General features: G+C 36.6%; 1 protein-coding gene across 2 annotated transcripts in view; it reads left to right on the forward strand.

Annotated features, from left to right (window-relative positions):
- The first annotated feature begins 2,847 nt into the window (after positions 1–2,847).
- LOC145674938 (N-acetylneuraminate (7)9-O-acetyltransferase) overlaps positions 2,848–23,673 on the forward strand; it is a 146,736-nt gene continuing 125,910 nt past the window's right edge. For both annotated transcript variants that reach the window (XM_081745196.1, XM_081745197.1), the window contains exons 1-2: positions 2,848–3,011; positions 23,402–23,498. In XM_081745196.1, coding sequence (XP_081601322.1) covers positions 2,873–3,011; positions 23,402–23,498 — 236 coding nt within the window. In that variant the 5' untranslated portion in view covers positions 2,848–2,872. The remainder of the gene's footprint in view (positions 3,012–23,401; positions 23,499–23,673) is intronic.

Below are 23,673 nucleotides of genomic sequence, written 5' to 3' on the forward strand. Positions count from 1 at the left end.
AGTAATCTTTAAATTAACAAAGTCAAGACATTACAATAAATGTGCACATACCCACAGTAAATTGAGAAAATTAAAATTATTTGTGATCACAGTTACTAATGTGATCTAATGGGATCAGTTACTACATCTAATCCTCTAAATGTACGCAGTGCCCTAAAAAAAAGTCTCAAAAAACATGGGCCAAAAACATGCCTCTTTTTACAGCTTTTCAGTTATGCTGAAAACGAGAAAAATCACGTTAAAACTTCTTAGGTTGAAAACTATAGGACTTATTACAAAGGGTCGAAGTAATTAGACAGGAAGAAGTATGCGTTTTATTTAAACACCTATGTTTTACGATCTTATTGTCATCCTTGATGCATTGCACATGCGAAATATTTTTCTTTTGCCTGTCTCTTACCTTCGAAAGCTTGTATATCATCTTCTCTCCCTGGTTTGTTTCCAGGTTGTTGTACAAGTCATCATAAGCTTTGCCTTTTTGGTACAAAGTCTCCTTCGTTTCCTTGTAATCCATCAGATCTAGTCGATTGCCAGAGCTCTGCTATTTTTTCTTTTTTGTATCGTTCCTTCTTTTCTTTACAGTTGCTTGTACTTCTTTATCCCACCACCATGTTTCCGTATCATTGAGGCCTCTTCCTTTTGTTTCTCCTACAAGTTTTCCTGCTATTTTTCTGAGTGCTATTGATTCTCTGATCCAATCATCTTCTACGAGCAACTCTTCTACTTTATATGAAGTACTTGGGATGTGATAATTTTCTTTAGAATCTTTTCTGCACCTGTCCCATTTAGTTTTCACCACTTCGTTCGAACAGGAACATTTTTTCTTTTTGTCAGGAACATTGTCTTTCTACTTTTTCTAGATGTGTATATTGGGTACTTCAAGGCGGTGTTGCTCCGTTAGACTTTCTCCTGGTATTACTTTGCAGTATTTTGCATCATGTGGGTTTTGTCTCCTCCATAAGATGAAGTCGATCTGAGATCTTGTTGTCCCACTTTTGTATGTAATAAGATGTTCTTTCTTTTTGTAAAAGGTATTCAGGACAGCCAGATAGTATGCTTCTGCCACTTGTAGTATGTTCTCGCCTTCCTTGTTTTTGTATTTCAATGTATATCCTCCTTGTATGTTTTTATATTCTGATCTTGATCACCCTACATGCCAATTTAGATCTCCTACTCGGACAAGATTCTCATGTAATAAACAATTCTGCAGAGTACTATTTAGTTTCATCCAAAATTCTTACTTTGTCTCTTCATCACACCAAACTTGCAGCTGCTGATTATATTCAAGGTTTCTCATTCTAGCATGAGTTTGACTATAATAATTCTGCCGCTTACACTCTTCACGTCCACCAATTTTTCCTTCAAATTCTTATCCAAGATAATTCCACGCCATTCTTTCTGTTTTTGCTCCCGTATATATAAGCTTGTATCCATTTCCTATTTCCACTGATGTTGAACCGTTTTATTTACTCTCCTGGATGATGCATGCTATGCTTTCTAGTGGTGGGCACAAAAATCGTTTTTTCGTTTTTCGTTTTTTAGAAAAACCGAAACCGGGTTTTTAAAATTTTCAAAAATCCGGTTTCGGTTTTTCACCGGATCCGGTTTTCTTCAAAACCTTTTCAGGTTTTTTCCAAAAATTAATCTATTTCTGAACAGAATAGTGTTTCGTTCTCCGGAAACCGATTCCGTTTCCACAGAAATAGTTGTATGTGTTTTTCAAAAGTTTTCACCGAAACCAGTTTCCTTGCAAACCGAACCGGTTTTGGAGAAAACCGAAATCGGTTTCGATGAAAAACCGAACCGCTTTTGGAGAAAACCGAAACCGATTTCAGTGAAAAACCGAACCGGTTTTGGAGAAAAGCGAAATGTCGGTTTTATGAGTTTCGGTTTTTCTAGAAACCGGTTTCCGGTTTTATAAAAAACCGGTTTTGCCCATCCCTAATGCTTACTCTTCTTCTTGCTAGCGTCTCTGATAACTCGTAGGTCCTCCAACCTGTCAAGATTCTAAGATTCCGCGTTCCTGCTCTAATCTTCTGATGTTACTTCTGCTCTGCTTTTTTTTTCTGTTTGTTGCAACTGAAAATGTAAACCTCCCTCTTTCTTTCAGTTTTTAAATGTTTTTTTTAAAGGGATGCATCAATACTGTCTTGCGCTCAAGACCAAAGATTTATTTTTACTGAAACACTATTTTTTAAAAACAAATCTTATTATTAAAAAATATCCGGTTTCAGAACCATACAACATATAGCACCAGCCGCCTCTTATTTTCAGGTTTATTAATCACAAATATTACTTAAGACTGAAATTAATATAGGAAAGAAAGAATGAATTCATTCATGTAACTTTTAGTTTTCTTATACACATGTTCCATAATAACTTTTTGGGGTTGTCATAAAACATTCAAGACGTTTTTCTTTTCCTTAATATTTGAAATTCACCACAATTCAGTGGCGGATCTAGGTCAAGGCCGGGGGACCTACGCCCTCAGTTTTTTTTAGTGACAAAATAATTTAAGCTATTATTTATATATTTTTGAAAGTTTATATATATACCTATCATAGTCTGGGTACTGCCTGTCCCCCCCCCCCTAGTTTTTACCTTCTAGATCCGCCACTGCCACAATTACGTGTAATTGAAACGGTCAAATATAAAGGATATAGTAGTTCACCAACTTCAAAATAAATAACTGTTTAAATTTCGTTAGCTTCAAATAACTTCAATTAAATTTCGTTAGCTTTCACTATGTATGGCGATTACATACAATATTTATTTTACATATAATATTTATTTTTCGCAATTCGTATGTTATTTGTTTCCTGTGCTGCGTAGTCTTCAGTTGTTTTCTAATTCAGAATTAAGAAATGGGAATATGTCGGAAGCGTCGTGTAAACAGGGAAGGTCGGCAGCGGAAATTATACAACAAATTAATGCTAAAAATGCTAAAATACTTGCCCTAATCCTTGTAGTTGGTTTTATTGTGTATCATGGAATGTTACATCTTAGATACGGTAAGTATTTTTACTAAATATACTCGTATGTTCTCTTTCTGTATAGTGACATGGGCGTTTACATTTTATATATACGCATTTAAAGATTTTTCACCAGGTAACAAAATTACCCTAGAGGTAAATGCTACCGCAGTGTAGTTGAGGGAGGCACCACTACATGGGTATGAATATATTTCCTTTCTGTCAAAAATTGTCAACTATTACAAATTCGTAACCTATTAATGACTTACCGTTTACGCTAGGTGTAGATAAAGCTGAGGGGAGTCACTATAGACATAGTTGGAAATAGACCGGGGTGAGCTTTACAATGCCCAATCCAGTTAGTTTGTAAGCAGAGGAGATAAGGGAAATTGCACTGGATTAATTTTTACAAAATGGATGCGAATTTCCCTAATACCAAACTAGCCCGATTCTACTGCGCCCTTTTTAAAACAGTCCTACTTCTCGATTTACAACTGAAGTCTATTTTGAAGTTCATCCGATAGTACTTTGGGGTTATGTGCAGGAGAAAGGTCTAGAAATATGAAACATAATAAAATGTATAGGAGAGAAACAGTGAGTCGTTTTTTTTTTTTTTTTTTTTTGTTTTTGTTTTTGTAAAATTCATATAAATAAAACAGGCAAGTGTGTTATTTTGACTTTAAAGCAGCATTTTGTTGGTATTATTTTAAGAAAGGCATGCTGATGTCAGACATTAGGGCACTATTCCGAAGTTGGACGTCCGCCTGGTTTTCGACAAAAGCGTAATATCAGCTAAGAAAATTTAAAGATAACGTAATGAACTTTTAGAATCGCTTTAAAAGGGTATAATAGGGCAAAGTAGGGTGGGATAGGGTTAGTTTTGATTTGGGGGTGTTTTCACCAATTTTGTTAAAATTAATAGAGTTAATTACTCGTTTCTGCGTAAGGATTCTAAGTGCGTCATCTTTGTACACTTGCAGCCATGTTCAGATACTCGTTACTTTACCACAGGTCAACCATTAGGTAACCTTGCGCGAAGTAGTTCCTTCCGCTTCACAGATAATTTCATGTTTATAACCGCTTATATATATACCACCAAGCACACAAACGATACTACCAAGCACACAAACGATCAAACTATCTATTTATTCCTGGCAAATTTTTAAAATTTTGCTAGAAACAGACAACCAGCTTTGGAACTTAACTCGACATTAGTGTGTAATGAAGCAGTTAGGGTGCTGATATAGCATTGGTACACCAGATTTTGGTAGATTTGTAGTAAAGCTCAATACTCTGCATGAAGAGAGATATTTATAAGGAACAAATTTCTGCAGGCGACAGAATTAAATACGAAGAAATACAGCTGTATTTTAGGTTTACAAGTGTAGGGTTATTAGTGTAAAACCATTATAAGTGCTTTACAATGGATTTAGCAGGTGAGTAGATGTGAAAGATGACTCCATTAGATGCTATTTTCCATCATCGGTGTGTTTCTGCAATAGTGTACAGAAGCTGAATTTATGTTTACAAGTAGAGCGTTACTAGTGTGAAACCATGACAAGTGCTATTGAAACTCATATCACTGCCAAAATGCAATTCTTTTCACTACCCTAGCTGATGCGCCTGCTCCCTTCGCACGCACTACCGCGCGTTCTCACCAGCTTCACCATACCCTAACTCGTTTAGACAGCATGTGTGCTTTTTACGGCCACCTAACACAGGTTGATTTGCGTATTTTGAGTGGTGTGCCAAAGATAAACCTGCAATGAAAGATGGTAGTTCCATGTGACTGATGTGACATTTCGATTCTCAGTTTTATAACCACGTATGGTGGTGAGGAACAGGAGTGAAGTTTTGTAAAGAGGCACAAATTATTGATATTGAGCAGAACGTGAAATTGCAGTTAATCTATTATGAAAGCAATTTGAACATCAAATCTTGATGGTGTTAGCATGGAACCATTGATGGCACGTGGAAAGTATTTATCAGAATAGTTATTCTACTACAACGTAGAAGCAAATGATGTCAGTGAGTATGTTAAAAAAGAAACTAACCTAACGTAAACTAGTGTTACTAGCGACATCCTCATTTATGCGCATACCCACCGTCGCGGACGCGCCTACTCCCTACGCTTGCCTCGCTCGTTATTACTCGGACTACCTGCAGTGTGTGATTGGATGTGTAGTAGCTGCCTTGATGAAGAAATTATTGATTATTTGCTTAATACTGAAATGGATGAAACTGTCAGTATTAACCCTTTATTTGGCACTGTTGCTTACAAGCAACATCGCATTCTATTGCGTTATCCGCACGAATTATAACTTCAGTGATCATTTAATTGGCATTATTGCTTTCATACAATATTCATATACATGATTAACGGGTCTCTAGTGTAGATATTTCTAATTTTCGTCAGCAGCGAACAGTCAAATTTAGTATTGTAGAAGCTTTATCTACGTTCCGCGATTTTTTTATTTTTATTTATTTATTTATTTTTTTTAATTTGTTGTTTCTTACTCTGTAGGAAGATATTTCAATGAAACTGCTACTAATTACTGAAAATATTTGTATGATATTTGATCATAATAGGGCAATGCTGCTCAGTAGCAACACATAAGACCTATTTTATGGCAATGTTGCTTTGAAATAAACATCCTTTATTTAGTAACCAGAGTACAAAAATATTTTAAAAATTACGAAATTATTATCAGGAAGTCATAGTTCAACCATAAAAACAAATTAAATATTTTAATGGAAATGCTATCAATGCTTGCCAGTTAAAGGGTTAAACAGTGGATGAGTACGGACAAGTCCACTTTATCAGACACTTTTATACTCCAATGAGTTCATTGAAAGTCTTATACAGAAATTGTTAGCCCTCAGACAGCATCACTATATATCAAAAGCTGTCTGCGTATGTAGAGAAATGTAAGGTCCACCTCGGTGATACTGATTACATAGTAGTAGCTGATTTTGCAGAAAATTACACGTTCGTAATTCAGGATGAGGTACAAAGTTATTATGGGTAAATTCTGAAGCCACATTACATCTTTGTGTAAATTATTACATGTTCCATGGTTCATTATTCAGTCACAGTGTGTGTATTATAAGCGATCATTTACAACATGATACCACTCGATTTGCTGTGTATACATTTCAGGTACAACTCATAAACCATTTTAAGAAGGTTTTACCATCAGTATAAATAATTGATTTATTCCAGTGGTGGAGCAGCTGCCCAGTACAAAACCAAAGACTAAACTAAACTTCGGTCATTACGAATCTACTTTGTCTCTCTGCTAAATGAAAGTTTTTTTCGTCTGCCGACGACAAAGGCTCGTTCTATGGTGTAAGTGGTACAACCAAAGGGGAAGCATCAAGAGCGAGGCTTCAAAGAGCGTACACAAACCAGATCATGAAACCCAAGATTTGTATGATTTTCGTATAAAACATATCACAGAAATCAACTAGATATTTGTGTCCAGGAAGCTGTACAAGCTAATGCTCCTATCTGTAAGAGAAGGATTGTCAAATATAAACCCATACCTCATATTAGATCAAAACACAGATTTGTACCGCGTAACGCAAGTACACTGCAATGTTACAGAACATCAAATTCAAATGAATATGAAGATGTACACAGGTAACACGAATGTCTACAGAATTCCACTGTTCTCATTTTCACATCCAGGACTTCGTTGCGTGCGTTTATGATCACAAATGGTGGCTGGCAGTGATTGAAGATGTAAATCTGAAGCATAGTGATTTATACGTTCGGTTCTTTAAACCAGCAGAAACAAGAATATCATTTGTAAAGTCAGCTGATGCATCCTAGATACCTTTATCACATGTTTTGCGAATACTTACAACTTTAGAACTGGCAACACTCACAAGAAGCTATCGTATTACAAAAAAGTTGTGCAACAAAATTTCTCTGTTACCAGTGCACCTTTATTAGACTATCACGTACGTGCTTTTTAGGATCTGTTTTTTGTTCATACTTTGCTAGTAACATGGTATTTTACTGTTCTAGTCATATTTGGTTCCATTTTTACGTATTGTACATGTTATAGCTGAGAAATACATGCAATTGCTCTGTCAGTTTGTATACCAACTGTAAAACTCCGTTTTTATTTTATTTTATTTTATTTTTTTTTAAACCATAAGCACATTCTGAACTAAAGGTCATTTAGCCTAAGACCGCCCACCATCGAGATCATCACTATTCATTACTACGATCTCCTATTTCGTCCAACTGTACATGATGTGGAGACAAATACCAAGTCCATATAAGACATATTTGGCTCAACTCCTTTCCAGAATTTTCGGAGCTTAAAAATGGTAATTTGGTTGATGCTCACTTATGAATTTGGGTCATTATTTGAGGCAGTTGAAATGGAGGTGGTAAAAGGTTTCTAGCCCTGTATAGTCGAGACGTTCTATTGGTCCCCATCCGGCTTCCTTTGTACTCAAGCAGAAAAATTACCCTACCTGCCCTCATAAATAACACTTCAAATAAGCCAAAAACGGCACATATTTTGTGTCGAAATGATACGTTGTTGTCATCGCTAAACTTATATATTATCGATGGGTACATTATGTAATAATAACAACAACAGTACAATCATTAAAGGAATTCAACATAAGAGTATGGACAGGGGTGTTCAAGGATGGATTTCTGGGGGTGGCAAAGAAAGATTGTATTTTTTTCTCATCAGGCTTTCGTGGCATTGATGCCTTACGTGGAGGGGAAGGAAAGGGGCGAATCACTTAACATGTTTGGTTCGTACAAGCGTTATCGTAATGGAAGTTACACAAGATTAACAATATGCTATATTTAAGAGTAAAATAAGCACATATCATGAAAGTGATGATTGATTTCTTTTTTCTCTTCATTATAGCATATCCAAATTGGATTAAAATTAAATGAAATATTTCAGTTTAACGCCCCATAACCATGTCCTTCAAGCTAAGGGAGACGACGGAAGGAGGAGGATGCAACGAAAACAAAAATAACGAAAAAAAAACTAGATAAATCTGTCTTTCTGCGAAGACTAAAGAATCAGTAACGGAGAAAGTGAAAATTGCAACATCGCTTTCTTTTTCAACAGGTCAACTGGAAGGACTTGTTGAATTCTCTGTCCCATGTAACAAAGAAACATGTGGTTTTCTTCAATGGTGTTCCGCTTCCTTTGAAGCCGCCTGGGGACGGTTTGAGCGATTTTACTTTATTAAACCACTGGTGTTTGTCTCATATCTGTGCCCCTCTTGGTTTCTGAGATATTGTATTTCGCGTGCATCCTGATTTTCTTGCATTCGGAATGGAATTCGTATTTCTAATCATATCAATGTGTTTACGAAACATGTACCAATACGTGCAAATTATCAGAATTTTTAAAAATGGTCGTGCAATCACCATCACGCGATACCTTCAAAACAGTGTTTTTAAATCGATGTCCCATTCCTTAGTGCAGGTTTGCTTTATTAAACATTACCACTATTGGTATGAATAGAACGTTTTTTGGACAAAATTCAACTCAAACTACTTAAGAAATATACCCATGTTTACTAGAATACTTGCACGAGGCAATATTTCGTAACATAGCGGAGAATGCAAGAACGAAGAAAGGAGTGTGGAACACACAGGATTAGAACGCTGGGTGGGCGTTATTTGCAGTCAGTTTTACTTAAAATACACTATTTTATCTAACCTAGAACGTGTTTCCCCCGTATTTCTGTTTTTTTTTAATATATATATATATATATATATATATATATATATATATATATATTTGTGCTACATGTTCTCACACAGTAACACACTAAGGTATCAGTTGGCTTTTCATGCAGAATTTTAGTACTGGTGTACACTTTGCAAACTTAGAGGTAAATATTTCAGACAAAAGAATGAAACATCTTTGACATTGTACAATACTTTTCTTAAGGAAGATTGGAATGTATTGATTTTTGTTCTCTGAAATATTTTTGCTATGACTTACCTTACATACATACATATTCATGAATTACATGCCTAAACAGTATTTTCTTTCGTGTAATATAACATATTTTACCTGTGTAAATTTTCTAAATACTGCGTGTTTATAAATGAATGTGTGGTTTTAAAAATTAATAATAAATCTATTACTTTATATGAGCAAACCTTACAGCATATGAAGCGACAACTTCCAAGTTTCTGATGCATTATTCACAATCCTTCAACATGTGCACACTTGGTCACCTGACACACATCTACATGTCAATCAAGTTCTTCCCATACTCGGTGTAGGTCGTCTGCCGTGATGGTCTGCAGTGCATGCGGTATCCGATCACAAACTTCCTCAGGGAACACGGACATTGGCAGTACATAAACCCCCAATCCCGAAAGAAAGAAATCACATGGTATTAAATCCGGCGAATAGGGTAGCTAGGAGGGAAGGTTTTGTCTTCTGTTGCAGAACGTTCAATCCAGTGGTGGTGAAGAACACGATTAAGAAGCTGTCGTACACTTCTATGAAAATGGGGCGTAGCACCGTTCAGTTACAAAATGTAATAACTTAATCATAATTGGTGTTCAGCTGGGGTAACGATCAGGTTTTCAACATGTCTAGGAATGAATCACCGTTCCTTGTTCGAAGAAAAAATGGGTCCTGCACTTTCTCGCAAGACACGCTCACAGAAAACGTTCAATCTTGAAGAGTTACGCTGAGTGGTTTCTCGCTTCCCCAGATACGAACATTATATTTGTTCATCTTGCTACTTACATGGAAAGGGGCTTCATTGCAGAAGATAAACCTTTCTACAAAACCGTTTTCTCCATTTTCAACTGCATCACTTAACAAAAGTCACGCCTTTTCGTTTTGTTTGCTGGTGTAAAGAAGCCTGCACTAATCGCACTTTGTACGGTTTTAAAACATAATCGCTTACGCAACACCTCCCATACTGTATTCTTTGGTATGTCCAATTCCCTGCTGCTTTACTAAGTGGCTTGCGAGGACTTCGCTGAAACGCCTCGCGCAGTCTTTCTACGTTGGCATCAGATACACGAGGTAGACCAGAATTCTTGTCCTTATAGAAGCATCCAGTTTCCACGAACTGTTGGTACCACCTATTTATGTCATTTTTGTGATTTTTTTTTCTAAATCCTGCACTGTAACCACAGGGCTAGACACTTCAAAACGGAACACCAGAAAGCCTTTTCCTATTGCGACGCCATCTTGGAAACTAACGTTATAGTCCTGCATTAAGCATGGCAAGCAAAGATCAGGTAGCGCAATAGAAACTTGGGCAGTTCCCATTGCTTACGGTGTAGTTTTACCCATGTAACGTAATAAATAGATTTTTAATTATTTTTTAATTCCGCACCATTCATTTATAAACATGCTATGTAGCGACTTAAATTAAAGGAGCAGTTCGAGTTAAAAACAAGTTTGGTGGTTTAGAAATAGTAACAAAAAATAAGACTCCCGTATTTTTTTATATCTTGATAGGCCGTCTCGTTCAGCTTCTACAGGCATTTGTTTTTGATGAATCGTAAATGCTGACGTCACTGGTGGGATACGCGAGAAACTCAATGTGAGTCACCACTCCCTTGTACGCAGCTGATAAACCTTTAATAGTGCATTGGATTTAATAGATTGTGTTTTGGATTTGTTAGCAGTCTTGCTCTGTGTTAAATTCTTGAGGGACGTTTTTGTTAGTTGTTTTTCCTACAGCATTAGTATAAAAAAGAGTAGAGAGAGAGCAGTAATTACGTTTGTTGTGCGAAACAGTGTTTCTTCCAGACATGTTTTTAGGATGGAACTGTCTCCCGGAGCTCTAAGAGATTCCCCCGGAGGAGACCAAAATAATACGTCTATAATATAATAAATATAATAGTACTGTGTAAATATAATGTGCCTCTCCGAATACTAAGTGCCCTTCCCCCCGGATTTTTTTTCTGAAAGAATCACTAGTGTGAAGTAGAAAACACGTGGTAGTACGAGGGCCACTACGAAAGTTTTGAGATACGCATTGTTGTGGCACAGTATTTGAATTCCAACAATTGCGTTCGGTAGTGGTATCCAGAGCGTTTCAACTCGCCTCGCTTATCGGCGTGGCCGTATCGCCTTCACTTGTTTGTTGATGTGAGCAGTATTCGGCTGTCTAGAATGGAGCTCGAAAGGAAACATTTTCGGGCAATGATCCTTTACGATTTCAAAAGTGGTTTGAACGAAACACAAAGCCTTGACCGTTTCCAGGGAGCATTTGGGGACCTTGCTCCTTCCCGTCCTACAAATTTTCGGTGTTTTGGTGAATTCAGAAGAGGACGGACATCGCTTAAAGATGAAGAGAGAGCTGGACGTCCAGCAACAGCTGTGTCAGAAGAAAACATTGCCGCTGTGGAACAAATGATTCGAGAAAATCCTCGAATAACTTTCAAGGACATTGAATCTACAGTGAACATTGGATCGCCAGCAGTAACAAAAATTCTTCATGATCATCTTTGGCTCAGGAAGGTTTCATCTCGTTGGGTGCCTCACACTTTGACTGAACAGCAGAAGCGCATGCGTGTGGAATGGTGTGAAGAAATGCTTGCAAGATTTGATGGAGGCAATTCTCGACGCGTCTCTGACACTGTTACTGGTGATGAGACTTTGACCTATCAATCTGACCTTGAAAGTAAACGCCAGTCTACAGTTTGGATCTTTCCAGACGAAAATCCCCCCACGAAAGTGGAGCGACCGCGAAGTGTGGGAAAGAATGGGTCGCAACTTTCTTCTCCAAATCTGGCCATGTTGCAACTGTTCCACTTGAAGGACAAAGGACTGTTATTGCTCAGTGGTACACCATTGTTTGCCTAACAAAAGTGTTCCAGAAGCTTCGGGAACGGCGTCCAAGAACTGGATTGCGGGGGATCCTGCTTCATCATGACAACGTGTCCGCACACACGGCCAACATCACAATTCAGTTTTTAGAATCTACGGAGGACAAACTTTTGACTCATCCGCCGTAGCCCTGACCTGGCCCCGTATGATTTTTTCTGTTCCCCAGGATCAAAAATCGCATGCGTGGGAAGAGATTTTGCAGGCCTGAAGAAGCTGTAGTGGCTTACGAGAATGAACTTTCAACACTTGAAGAAAAAGACTGGCAACACTGCTTCCAAAAGTGGTTTTCGAGGAGGCAAAATGTGTACAGTGTAATGGTGAATACTTTGAGAAAATGTAAGTGTTAAATTGATTTTAAGTATGTAAGTTATTTCACATCTCAAAACTTTCGTAGTGACCCTCGTACAGCGCGTGCTGTGTCTGTGAAGTGAAGTAGAAATGCCTAACACCTGCTGTGTTTTCGGTTGTAATTCTTGTGCAATTAAAGCTGAGGACATAAAGTATCCTTACGTACGTTTCGAAGTCGTGAGAAATCACCAGGTCGATATAAATTATGGCTCAAGAAAATCAATGGGAAAAGAATGTACCAAATGAAATCACTCGTGTTCCAAACATCTTGAAGAGCCTGCCTTCGAGAAGTCAAGTTTACTGACAGAAAAGTTAATGCCAGTGGCGGATCCAGGCTGGGGCCGGGCCTAGGCCCCCCCAGTTTTAAGTAAACATGATATAAGTATCATAGTCTGGGTTCTGACTCCCCCCCCCCTGAGTTTTAACCGTCTAGATCCACTTCTGGCTAATGCCAGGAGAATTATTTACACGCAAACTGAGAAAAAAAATGCTGTTCCAAGTATATTATTGAAAAGTTTAAAATTCAAGCCATTGAACAAGCCCCGATCTATGTCCAGTTACCAATGTATAAATTAATATCGTACAAGACGCAATTGACGGTTGTAGTCAAGACGAGGCATTAGAGGGTAATAGAGACGATGTCACTCATGATTCTGAAGATACTGCTTTAGAAATAAGCTATACAATGTGAATTAGGGAGTGAAATATACCGGCATGTAGAAGGAATCAGTGACGATGACTGTTCCTCAAGACATTGATTCATCGTTTAATTTCTCTCTATCATGTGACAATGATGATGAAACGGGTGATGAGAATTGTTCCGCGGACAGCTATGCGAATAAAAGAAATTTAACCGGTGTTTTTCGTATTCTGGCAAACTTTACAGATGTTATTTCATTTATGTTTCATATGTTGCGCTCCAGTACATACCTTGAAGCACAAAATTACAGGGTCAGCGTTAAAAATTGCAACAAATCGTGAAAATGAACATACTTATGTTTGGGAATCGGAAGAATGACTAAAGAAAAGGTACTTAGGTGTTGCACCAATCTCGTCCGCCATCTATTTACATATTGGTTTCGATTTTTTGTTTTGAAACGCTGAACTCATGCTTTATAGGATACGTTTTATAATATTATAAAAACGTTTGTACAGCCCCCCATCAGATATAATTTTCTACATGCAGATGATATTTGTAAGTCTTTGCAATCAGTTCTGGAAAAGAAAACCGCACTTAGAACATGCCACCGCACCTCTCACAAACGAAATGCTTAGCACTGTGTACTATGTAAGCCAGCTCTCGCTCCTTGACCACCTATGACGTCATCAGAAAATCTTTTTCCCTCTGTTAGTCGCTAAGGACTGAACGTATCGCGATCAAACAAACACCATTCATTTTAAAATTTTCAACTCTACAAATGGAAATAAATTGTAAAAAATGCATTTCTAAGTCGAACTGCTCCTTTAAAGATCCAAATTCACCCACATTTCATTGAAACCTGCGCCTAATTTATGCTCAATCAAGTGGCGAATCCTCTCAGCTTAGTCTGTATTTTTTTAAAATGAAATGTGAGTTTGCAAATATATGTAGAGACATGTCCTGTATCAAATGGGTGTAAACTGATGTGGAGGATGCAGATTTTTTTTTTTCCCCAAAAGGTATAGAGGTAATTAATGAAGAAATTTTTATTTTTGAACATCCACAACAATGAATATTGTCCATTGTTGTGTGAGGGATAACATAACTTTAAATTTCATTTTCTCGCTTATTGTGTTGAGTATTTCTGTCGCCTCCAGAACTTAGTTCCTTACAAGTAGTTTTTCGATGCCGAGCATATAATTTGCCTTTAAAATTTCAATTTGTGGTATTAACTTCTATAAGATATTGAATATTTCAAAATACTGAATGTGTAATAACATTAGAAATATGAAAAAAAGAAAGAAAAAAAATAGAATGTGATTAGGTAAATTTGAATGTTGGTTTATACAGTAAATAACAGATAAACAAATGGGGTACGGAAATTCACAAGGTATAATAGCTATTGTTCTTGGAATTATAGCCTGAGGCAAAATCAAACTTTGTTAATAATGCTAAAGTAAGTTTTGTACTTATCCTTACTGTGTCCAATATTGAATATGCTACAGGGTGAGTGTCTAACTTCGTCCAGTGACTATAAATCAGAAACTGCTGGAGATAAAAACTGAGATAGAAAATTGATAGGGGGTGCATCGAGTGGAGCATTTTGCTTTTATCCTCAGGATCCACTAACAGGGATTCCTGAATAACTGGGGGTTGAACATTTCAAATGCCTCGGTATGTCGTGAAGTATATCGTTGGATAGGTTAAAAATAAATAAATAAAGAAAAAAAAAACTTTCACAGGAAACATTTTTTCGTGTGGACCATCGTTTACGAAATGGCCACTGTTTAACAAATGGCGTTTCAGGTAAAATGTTCAGTGCTTCTAAAAAAGAAATGACTGGAAACAAAAGAGTGAAAGGGAAAACTGAAATAGAAGTGTCTGGAGATGCATTGAATGGAGCATTACGCTCGCCCCTTAGGGCTCTCTAAAATGGAATTCTTAGGGATCACTCGAGAATTTTAAATCGTAAGGTATGTCTTGTGACTGGGTGTTTGTGTAACTTCGTCCAGCGGCCATATCTTCGGTAGCCTGAACAATAAAACCAGAAGTGGAGGACAATATTCTAACTTAACTATTTCAAGTAGGTATATAGTCAAGTGACAAATAGTTTGAAACGTCCCAAACTGTTGGAAAACACGCAGGACACAAAATATATCCACGAGGTTCAAGGGCAATAGGGTTCCCACACACCTGGAAAATCAGGGAATGTCAGGGAAATTATTCAAAAGTGCTTTAATGTCAGGAAAACCAAGTCATTCTTGGTAATGAAGGCAATTTCGAAATAATAAGGTTTTTTGAGACTTAGAAATCATGCAATACAACAATACAGAATAATAGTTTACAGTTACATCGAGATGTGTTGTGTCATGATTTGTGATTCGGTTCTTAAATCTGATATCAGTTGAGCTACAGCATCTTAATGTAGACAAGGTCTGGCGTCTCGACCTGAAATAAGATACATACGTCTTTTTAACTTACTACAAAAAGAGAAAGAAAGAACAGACGAGGTTCTCAATATATGGTGTTTCAAAATAACACCATTGCGCTGTCACTGGCAGGCGGATTGGGACCAGGCAGTTAAGTCGCTCCTAGAAACGCGGTATACGTCCTCTTGCTCTTGTCGTCGAGATGAGGTGCTCCTGGCGCGTCTGCGTATATCGTACACTCTCATCTGATGCATAGTTACTTGTTGCGTGGTTTGGACCATCCGTATTGTGCGCAGTGTATTGTTTCCCTAAGTATTCAGCACATTCTTGTGGAATGTCCTGACTCTACTTATCCGTGCCTTGGGGAATGCTAGTGATATTGTTGGCCGAGTGTTTCAGTTTATTCGTGCGTCAGAGGTTGCTCACTTTCTCAGCTATTTTAGTTTATTGTTACTGTTTTACGGTTGCTAAATTTTTATATTTCTCTGAGCTTTTATTGTTTTTTTTTCTCTATATATTGTTATATACAGTATTTTATCTTCTTTGCATTTTTCTTTTTATTTAGCAGAGCTTTTGTTTCTTCAACGTATATTCGTTTTAGCCTGTTCCTCTTAATCTTGCAGTCCTGAGCAACCGTGTTTATCGTGACGGTATATAGCGTATATAGCCTTGATGTTGACGTCCCCATTAACCCCACACACATTCATTCATTCATTCAGAACAACAACAACAACGTTTGGGAGATGATTCCTGACACCAAGATAACACGAAAAGTATAGATTAACTTGGGTGCACAAATGCTTCATTTCGGAGTTATAGGCTGCCAAAATCATGGAACACACTGTACACCCATTGAAAATTAATGAAATATGCACTTTTGGATTGCGTGTGCGTGACTTTCTGTGCGTGACAGTTTCTGGAATTCTAAATAGGGCCTGTTGAAATTTGACTTTTTCGCGATTTTGGACATCCCTAGCTCTGAAAATATGCGCTTTTCACCACAGGCCATGGTGTTGGAGGAAGATGGAAAAGATAAAATGGACAGAGAGAGCAACAAACGAAGGTGTTTTAAAACGGATAGAAGAAAAGAGGATACTTCTAGCCACCACCCTTCGTAGAAAGGCGAATTTTGTTGGACAGATCTTGCGAAGAAATTGTGTTCTTCACACCGCCATAGAGGGAAAAATGGAAGGGAAGCGAGGAATAGGAAGAAGAATATAACTGATCGATGATATGAAAGATAGGAGAAAATATTGGGAGTTAGAAGAGGAAGCTGAAGATCGACAAAAGTGGAAGAAACATTTCCAGGCCAAAATCTAAAATTGAAAAAAAAAAAAATCCTCATTAGTCCCAGGACCTGCAAAAGGCAGAATACTTAATAATAATCTACACACACACACACACACACACACACACACACACATATATATATATATATATATATATATATATATATATATATATATATATATATATATATATATATATACATATATATATATATATATATATGTACAATAACACACTGAGCAAGGCTATGTGATATGTAAAAAAAAAAAAAAAAATCCTGAGAGGAGTGGAGGTCTGATTTAGACACAGTTATTGTGTTGAAACTGTTACGTGATTATGTGTTTTTCTTTTCACATATTATCACATTGCCATTCCCAGTGTGTTATTGTGTATTAATACAGAATGGAAAAAAGGCCTGATATAATATAATATAATATATATATATATATGTATGTATGTATATGTGTGTGTGTGTGTGTGTGTGTGTGTGTGTGTTTGTTTGTTTGTTTGTTTGTTTTGTTTTATGCGTATGTTCAGGCATAACTCTTCGACATACCTGTACCGATTTTAATCGGTTTTTTCTTTTTTTTGAAAGAATGTTCTTTTCCGGTTGTTTCACGTAAATTTCATGGCGGTATAACTATAGTCTTCGGATCTAGACCATGAAACCTTTCAATGGCTGACAGTGTTCATATAATAATCCTATGTATGATTACACATAATTTCAACATAAGTTTATTAGTTTTCTTTATTTACTTTTTGTTTGAAAAAATACGTTCTCATGGTGCTTTCTTCTAAATTTTGTTAGGATCTGATGATAGTCATCGGAACTAGACGATGAAATTCCTAAATGGTTGATAGTGTCAATACAGGAATGTAAATAATCAACTTAAGTTTACTAGCCTAAGGAAAAAGGTTATCAGCCGACATTCCTCAATAGAAATCACTTACCATCGGTGATATTAAATACCCGCCCTGTCTGATGAACCACTCGCTTCGGACTAGTGGTTATTTGCATCCCTGTGTTAATATCTTATAAAACTGATTCATTGTGTGCCACTCACGCATAACGTCAACACAGATGTACTGATTTTGTTTATTCTTTTTTTAATTTCAAAGCTTGTATATTTTGTATAAATTTTATCAGGATCTAATGACAGCTTTTGGATTTGGGCTCTTGCAAATCCTCCACAGTTAATAGTGTTAATACCATGTGTATGTTAACGTATAATTCCGTATCACATAGATCGATTACATATATACGAGGTATGGTCAAAAATACGGTGAATAATTTTATTAGAAACAAAGTAATAAGCTTAGATGGAATTTGATTTAGGGGCCAGTTTCCCTCAGCCAATCACAAGCCACTATTCATTGCTCTGCTCATAAATAGTAACCGTATATACATGCCCACATCTCCGGTCTTTTCATTATAATCCCTGGAGGTGAATGAAATGTTCGCATTCGAAACGTCGGATGTCAACATCTTCACCTGGCTGATATCGCGAGAAGACTTACTAAATTCGCGTCGCCAGGAAAAAATCAATTCTTTTTTTACAACAGGAGTCCTATGTACACTATATGTATGATGAATGGGTCCAGTACGTCACAGCTGGTCACCTAACCATCGAAATACATGACACGAGAAAGGACGTCTGTCAGAATAGCATTCGGCGTATAACACCCTTGCCGCATTGTAATTTTAATGACATTCGCCCAATATCAATAACATATTGAATGCTTCCTCATTCTTGTACAACTTGTATTGGAATTGCTACTTGGATACATCCTTGCATCAACACTATTAGCGACAAAAATAAATATTACAGAAGGCTCCCCCTGCAGTTTCAAAGTAAATTATCACTAGGGATCTAAAGGAAGGGTAACTTGTGATTTGAGAAAACAATAGTTTACAGATACAAACAGCGTCCAGAAACATGTAGAATAGGACAAGATCACACCATCTGTAGTGTTTGCTTTCAGTGCATTTCTCTAAAAAGCTACGCTGTCATTATACCTATCAGGAAGAAGCCCGTTGTTTCATTTTATACCATACCGGTACTACTAAAGTGATTGGCTCTCCCATATGTTTGTTCAATAAAATGTGTTATAAATTATTCTTTTCGCATAACTTGATATGAACGACTCATGATTTTCACAATCTGCTTTGCACATTTCAATCATATTAACACATACCCTAAAGCCTCTCATTTCAAGGGATTCTTCCAAGAACATTTCACCTCGGCGGAACATTTTAAATGATAACACACTTGCCCTATCTTCTGATCTGTAGTATTAAAATCAGGTTCCGTTTCACTTCAAGGATCTTCTTAGGTAATTTCTCCGTCGTTCACGGATTGCTCCCATTTCGTTGTGATATTCAGTTTTATGTTTGATCAGGATATCTTCAACGAAATCAACTGGACAAAATAACAGATAAGCTATTACTGCAATTATCCCGATTATTTTGCCCTAAACCGTTCATGGGCTTATTGATTGCATAATGTTTCCAACAAGTTTAGACGTTTCCAACGATATGTTACTTGCATTGTGCTCTTATTTGAAATATCGAACTTAAGTTGCGTGACTCCAGGAACCCAACGAAGAAGTTTTCCAGTCCCAGTAGGTTTTCCCTTCCACTTTTATATATATATATATATATATATATATATATATTTCGATTTTCATTTGGTTATGATATCTTCAACGAGCTCGGAGATATGGCCATTGGACGAAGTTACCCAAACACTTGAGGTATATCATGAGGTATATCTTTTCATTTTAAAATTTTCGAGTGATCCCCCAGGATCATGTTAGAGGACCTTGAGGGTAAAGCAAAATGCTCCATTCGATACGTTCCCAGAGACTTTTTTTATCTTAGTGTTGGTTTCATCCTTTTATCTCTAGTCATTTCTGATTTATAAGCACTGGATATTTTATCTTAATCATCACCTGATAAATGGTGGCCATTTCGTAAAAAAAAAAAAAAAAAAAAAAAAAAAAAAAAAAAAAAAAGCGATAGTCCATACGAAAAAATGTTTTCTATATATATTTTTTTTCCTTTCTTTCTTTTTAATGACTTTTCAAACGATATATCTCAAGACATACCTTGGCATTTGAAATTTTCGAGTTTTCCCTAAGGCTCTGCTGCAAAATGCTCCACTCGATATACTCCCTTCCCTCCTCCGTCATTTCCCTATCTCAGTTGTGTTTCATCTTTTTATTTCCAGTTGTTTCTGATGTATAGGCACTGGACGAAGGTAGAGACTTACCCTATATTCTAACTGCTACCTTCTCCAATAGAATTGGCAATTTAGTGGCAAATCTTTTCACTTCTTACGATGTTTTACATTTTTGTGTATACATAGCTGAAGAGTAATCAGGTCGAAATACTTTAGTGATTGAAACAAGAGCATTCTTACTGGAAATTTGATGATTATTTCGAAAATGTGTAAAATGACATGAAAGGATCAATCTAAACTGTTCCAAACTGTAATAATCGATTTTGGAAGCTTATAAACATTTATTTAGGAAAATTGTTATGTCTTTTTTCTGTCAAAATGTAGAACAGTGATGTAGATGTCATTTCAAAACAGATTTTCGTATTAAGGGGTTATTTAAAAAATATGATTGAAAAATTTGTTGCTACTTGCTAACAATCTATATAAAGTGTAAAAGTCAGCAATGACAATCATGAACCAAAAGAACCCTAAAACATACGACTAGTATCCCGAAATATGGTGAACTTAGAATGATCAACACCTCCTCCGTTTCGAAGAAAGTAGTATATCTAGTGACTGAACTCAGTCTATACATTATGCCATCTGTAGATTGCTAATAGCAAATACCCAGCAGTAGTTTTAAACTTCCTAATAGTAGTTCATGTGCTCTTTTAAATATTTACATCAAAATCATACATCTTGACAGGAAAATATACAACTTCTTTTAGCGAATTGAGTATATATTTTTTCAAAATTAACTATCACAGTTTGAACAAGTATTTTATGAATTAGGAATCCATTCATTTCGTTTTGCTTTTCATTTTCGAATTCATAAAATTTCCAGTGAGGTAAACTTCTTTACATTTTTATTAGTCCTCAGCTAAAGAAAAAAAATATAATTAATAACTGTACTGAAAATGTAATATTAATGTACGGTTTACAAAATAAGTACATCACCAACTTAGTCAGCCACATGTTTCAAGAACTATAGTCACATTTTAAGATACCCTCACGTAGCTATATGATTAACATACGCATCTTTGGTGCGTGTCACCTGTGTTCAAATGTCGGCGGGAGCTTATGTGGTTCGGGTCCCACGTTAGGCTGTAGTCTACTCTTTGCACTTTTTCTTCTGAAGAAAACGCTCAGCTCATATCCAATCTAATAAATCCAATATACTTAACAGGTATTTCATTATAGAGTTCTTTGAAATGGTAGAGGAGGTTATTTTTATGCTATTTCCGAGGTATATTTCAAATATGTTATTATCGTATATCTGTAAAGAAAGATAAATGATTGAATATCTACTGATAGATGCTGTGGCGTGCATCTTAAATTAATAAAATACTAAAGCTTACCTTTGCACACATGATCCTCTTCATTTTAGTTTGTATTAATAATAGTAGAATATCCGTTCTTGACATGGAGAGAATACGTTTCATTTTGGACATAAAAGGGGTGAATTTAGATTTAAACGACATCGGAAGTGTATTGTTCATCTCAGCGACCCCTAAAACTATGGATTCAACACTACTTTCAATCATTTATGTATGTACAGGGTGTTTAAAAACAAGACCCACAACGTTTGAGAGGTGATTCCTTACAACGAGATAAGACAAAAAGTATAAACCAACCGGGGAGCACAAATGCTTTCTTTCGGATTTATAAGCTGCTGAAAACATGAAGAAATGAAGTTTAAAGGTCCATAGCTTCAAAACTATAAGACCTACCGCAGTCGGGTCAAGATTTCACTTAGGAACTAGTATGTGCCCTATCCAAATATACACGTTTCAGAATCCTGCAGTACTTCCGCAACAATTTTTATAGAGGTAATTGGTGAGTACTTCAAATTATATGCCTGTAGACAAACTCCCTTCTCCTGTTTGTAAACAACCATCAGATGTACTTTACGATGGAATACTACATCTCACGTTGGATTACTACAGAAGCAGACAACGGGCTAACAGCACCACCTAGAGTCACATGATGACAAGGGAGCAACAGCGCCATCGCCGGCCGGAGCGCCTATGGAACGAAGAGGATTCAACGGACAGCTACCAGTCTGCGATTAGTCACGCCTCCTCTAGCTTGTCTGGTGCTCTAGGAGAAACCCAACCTAAAATCTTCTAGTTTGCTGCGGAACTCTAGGTTCCCTTCCTCCCGCCTTAGCTTGAACGGAGCTCTGTTGGGATCCCAACCTCAATTGCTTAGCCTGGTTCGGGGCTCTGTAACTCTTTACCCTCTCACTGCTTGCTTCGGAGCATTGGAGTTTCCTATTCCACTCTGCTTAGTTTGCTCAGAGCTCTGTGAAGATCCTGCCCTAAGGCTGCGCGGTCTTGGGCCACCTTTTCTCTACCTCACATCAGAGAAAGTTATATTTCTGTAAATACTGTTATATTTTATTAGAGAAGTTTATAATAAAAACCGTTAGTGGGATTTGATTCCGGACTGTAATTTACTGTACCTAACTTTACCTATCCCCACAAAGGGAAGAGCTTTACAATACGCAAATGCATAGAATTTCGTGTGAGAAGTTCCTGGGACGAAAGCCTTTAAGTATAATAATCAAAAAGAAAACGGGGAGAATGATTAAATGAGCTAAGTCATAACTATCCCTTACATAAGTAATTGCAATGCTGACTGGAAATTTTATTTTTGTATCATTGAACGTCCCGTTTGTTAACTGTATAGATTCAATCCAGGGGCTTTCAAACTGTGAAGCGCGCCACCCTAGGGAGACGCCAAAGGTTGTCAGGGAAGGCGCGAGGATTTTTTAAAAAAGATCCTACAAGGGAACATATGTATTATGTAAAACGCATACTTAAGTATGCACCCTTCTTTTGTAATACATAGTGGACTAAGTCTTTGTATCACCTCTGTTCCCTTTCACCTTTGGCTTCAACGTGTATAATGCTTGTTAGATGGCCACTAAGGATCTTCTACTTATCTCTGTACAATAGTATATCTTCTTAAATGTCTCTGGAATTTCTCGCGACGCCATGAGAGCTGAATTTTTCTTTCTCTTAATTGCTTATTATTATTTTTGGGATTCTTGAGTTTTAATCTTCCTAAAGTACTACTGCCATTCACAAATAGTCTTTATGTTTTATTTTCATTAGTCGAAGCCTTCTTGCGTCTTGCAATTTCAAAATATGTACCGAGATTTAATAAATTGTGTGACCCAAACAAGGTCATACATCCCATTGATTTTGCTCAACGTTTAAATATGTCGGTTTTTATTATTTAAATTCCCTTTCTGCTCGTATTTTTCTATTTTAACATAAATATTTTTCTTACCACAATTTATAATTATTAACACTGGCCAATAACATTAAAAGGTGTAGTCAGTGTGTACAGTTAAATCACCTGATTAATGAGATATTTCCATTAGTGATTAATAAATGAAACATAGTTTATCATAGTGATAGTCTTTCTTTTATGTACATAACATATTTATGTGGGTGACACATTTCATTTTTGAGAGGGAAGGCGCGTTCAGATTTTGGTAGTTGAGGGGAGCCTCAACTGCAAAAAGTTTGAAAACCCCTGGTCTAGATAGTATAGTTAGTACAAGTTCATACTGTTTGTTCTAATATGGTATGCTTAATTTTTTTTTTTTTTTTTTTTTTTCCTCCAGGGATAGACTCCTGTAAGTGGTTACTTTCTGATGGAAGATATAAAGGATACGAAGTGTGGCAACCGTATGGTTGTATGATGCATCATTATTCACAAACGTAAGTATGGATACGCAGTTGTAAATAAATAAATAAAACAATATTTTTAAAGAGTTCTAAATACATTTTTATTTTCTTTTTGGTTAGTGGGACATTGATCTGTTCCTGGCATATCCGAAGATAGTTTACTTTTGGAAGGGTTGTACACTCATGTCCAAAATGATTGTCGCATATC

This window comes from Thermobia domestica, chromosome 18, assembly GCF_964235325.1.
Source record: "Thermobia domestica chromosome 18, izTheDome1.hap1.1, whole genome shotgun sequence".
In the NCBI taxonomy this organism is placed as follows: Eukaryota; Metazoa; Arthropoda; class Insecta; order Zygentoma; family Lepismatidae; genus Thermobia; species Thermobia domestica.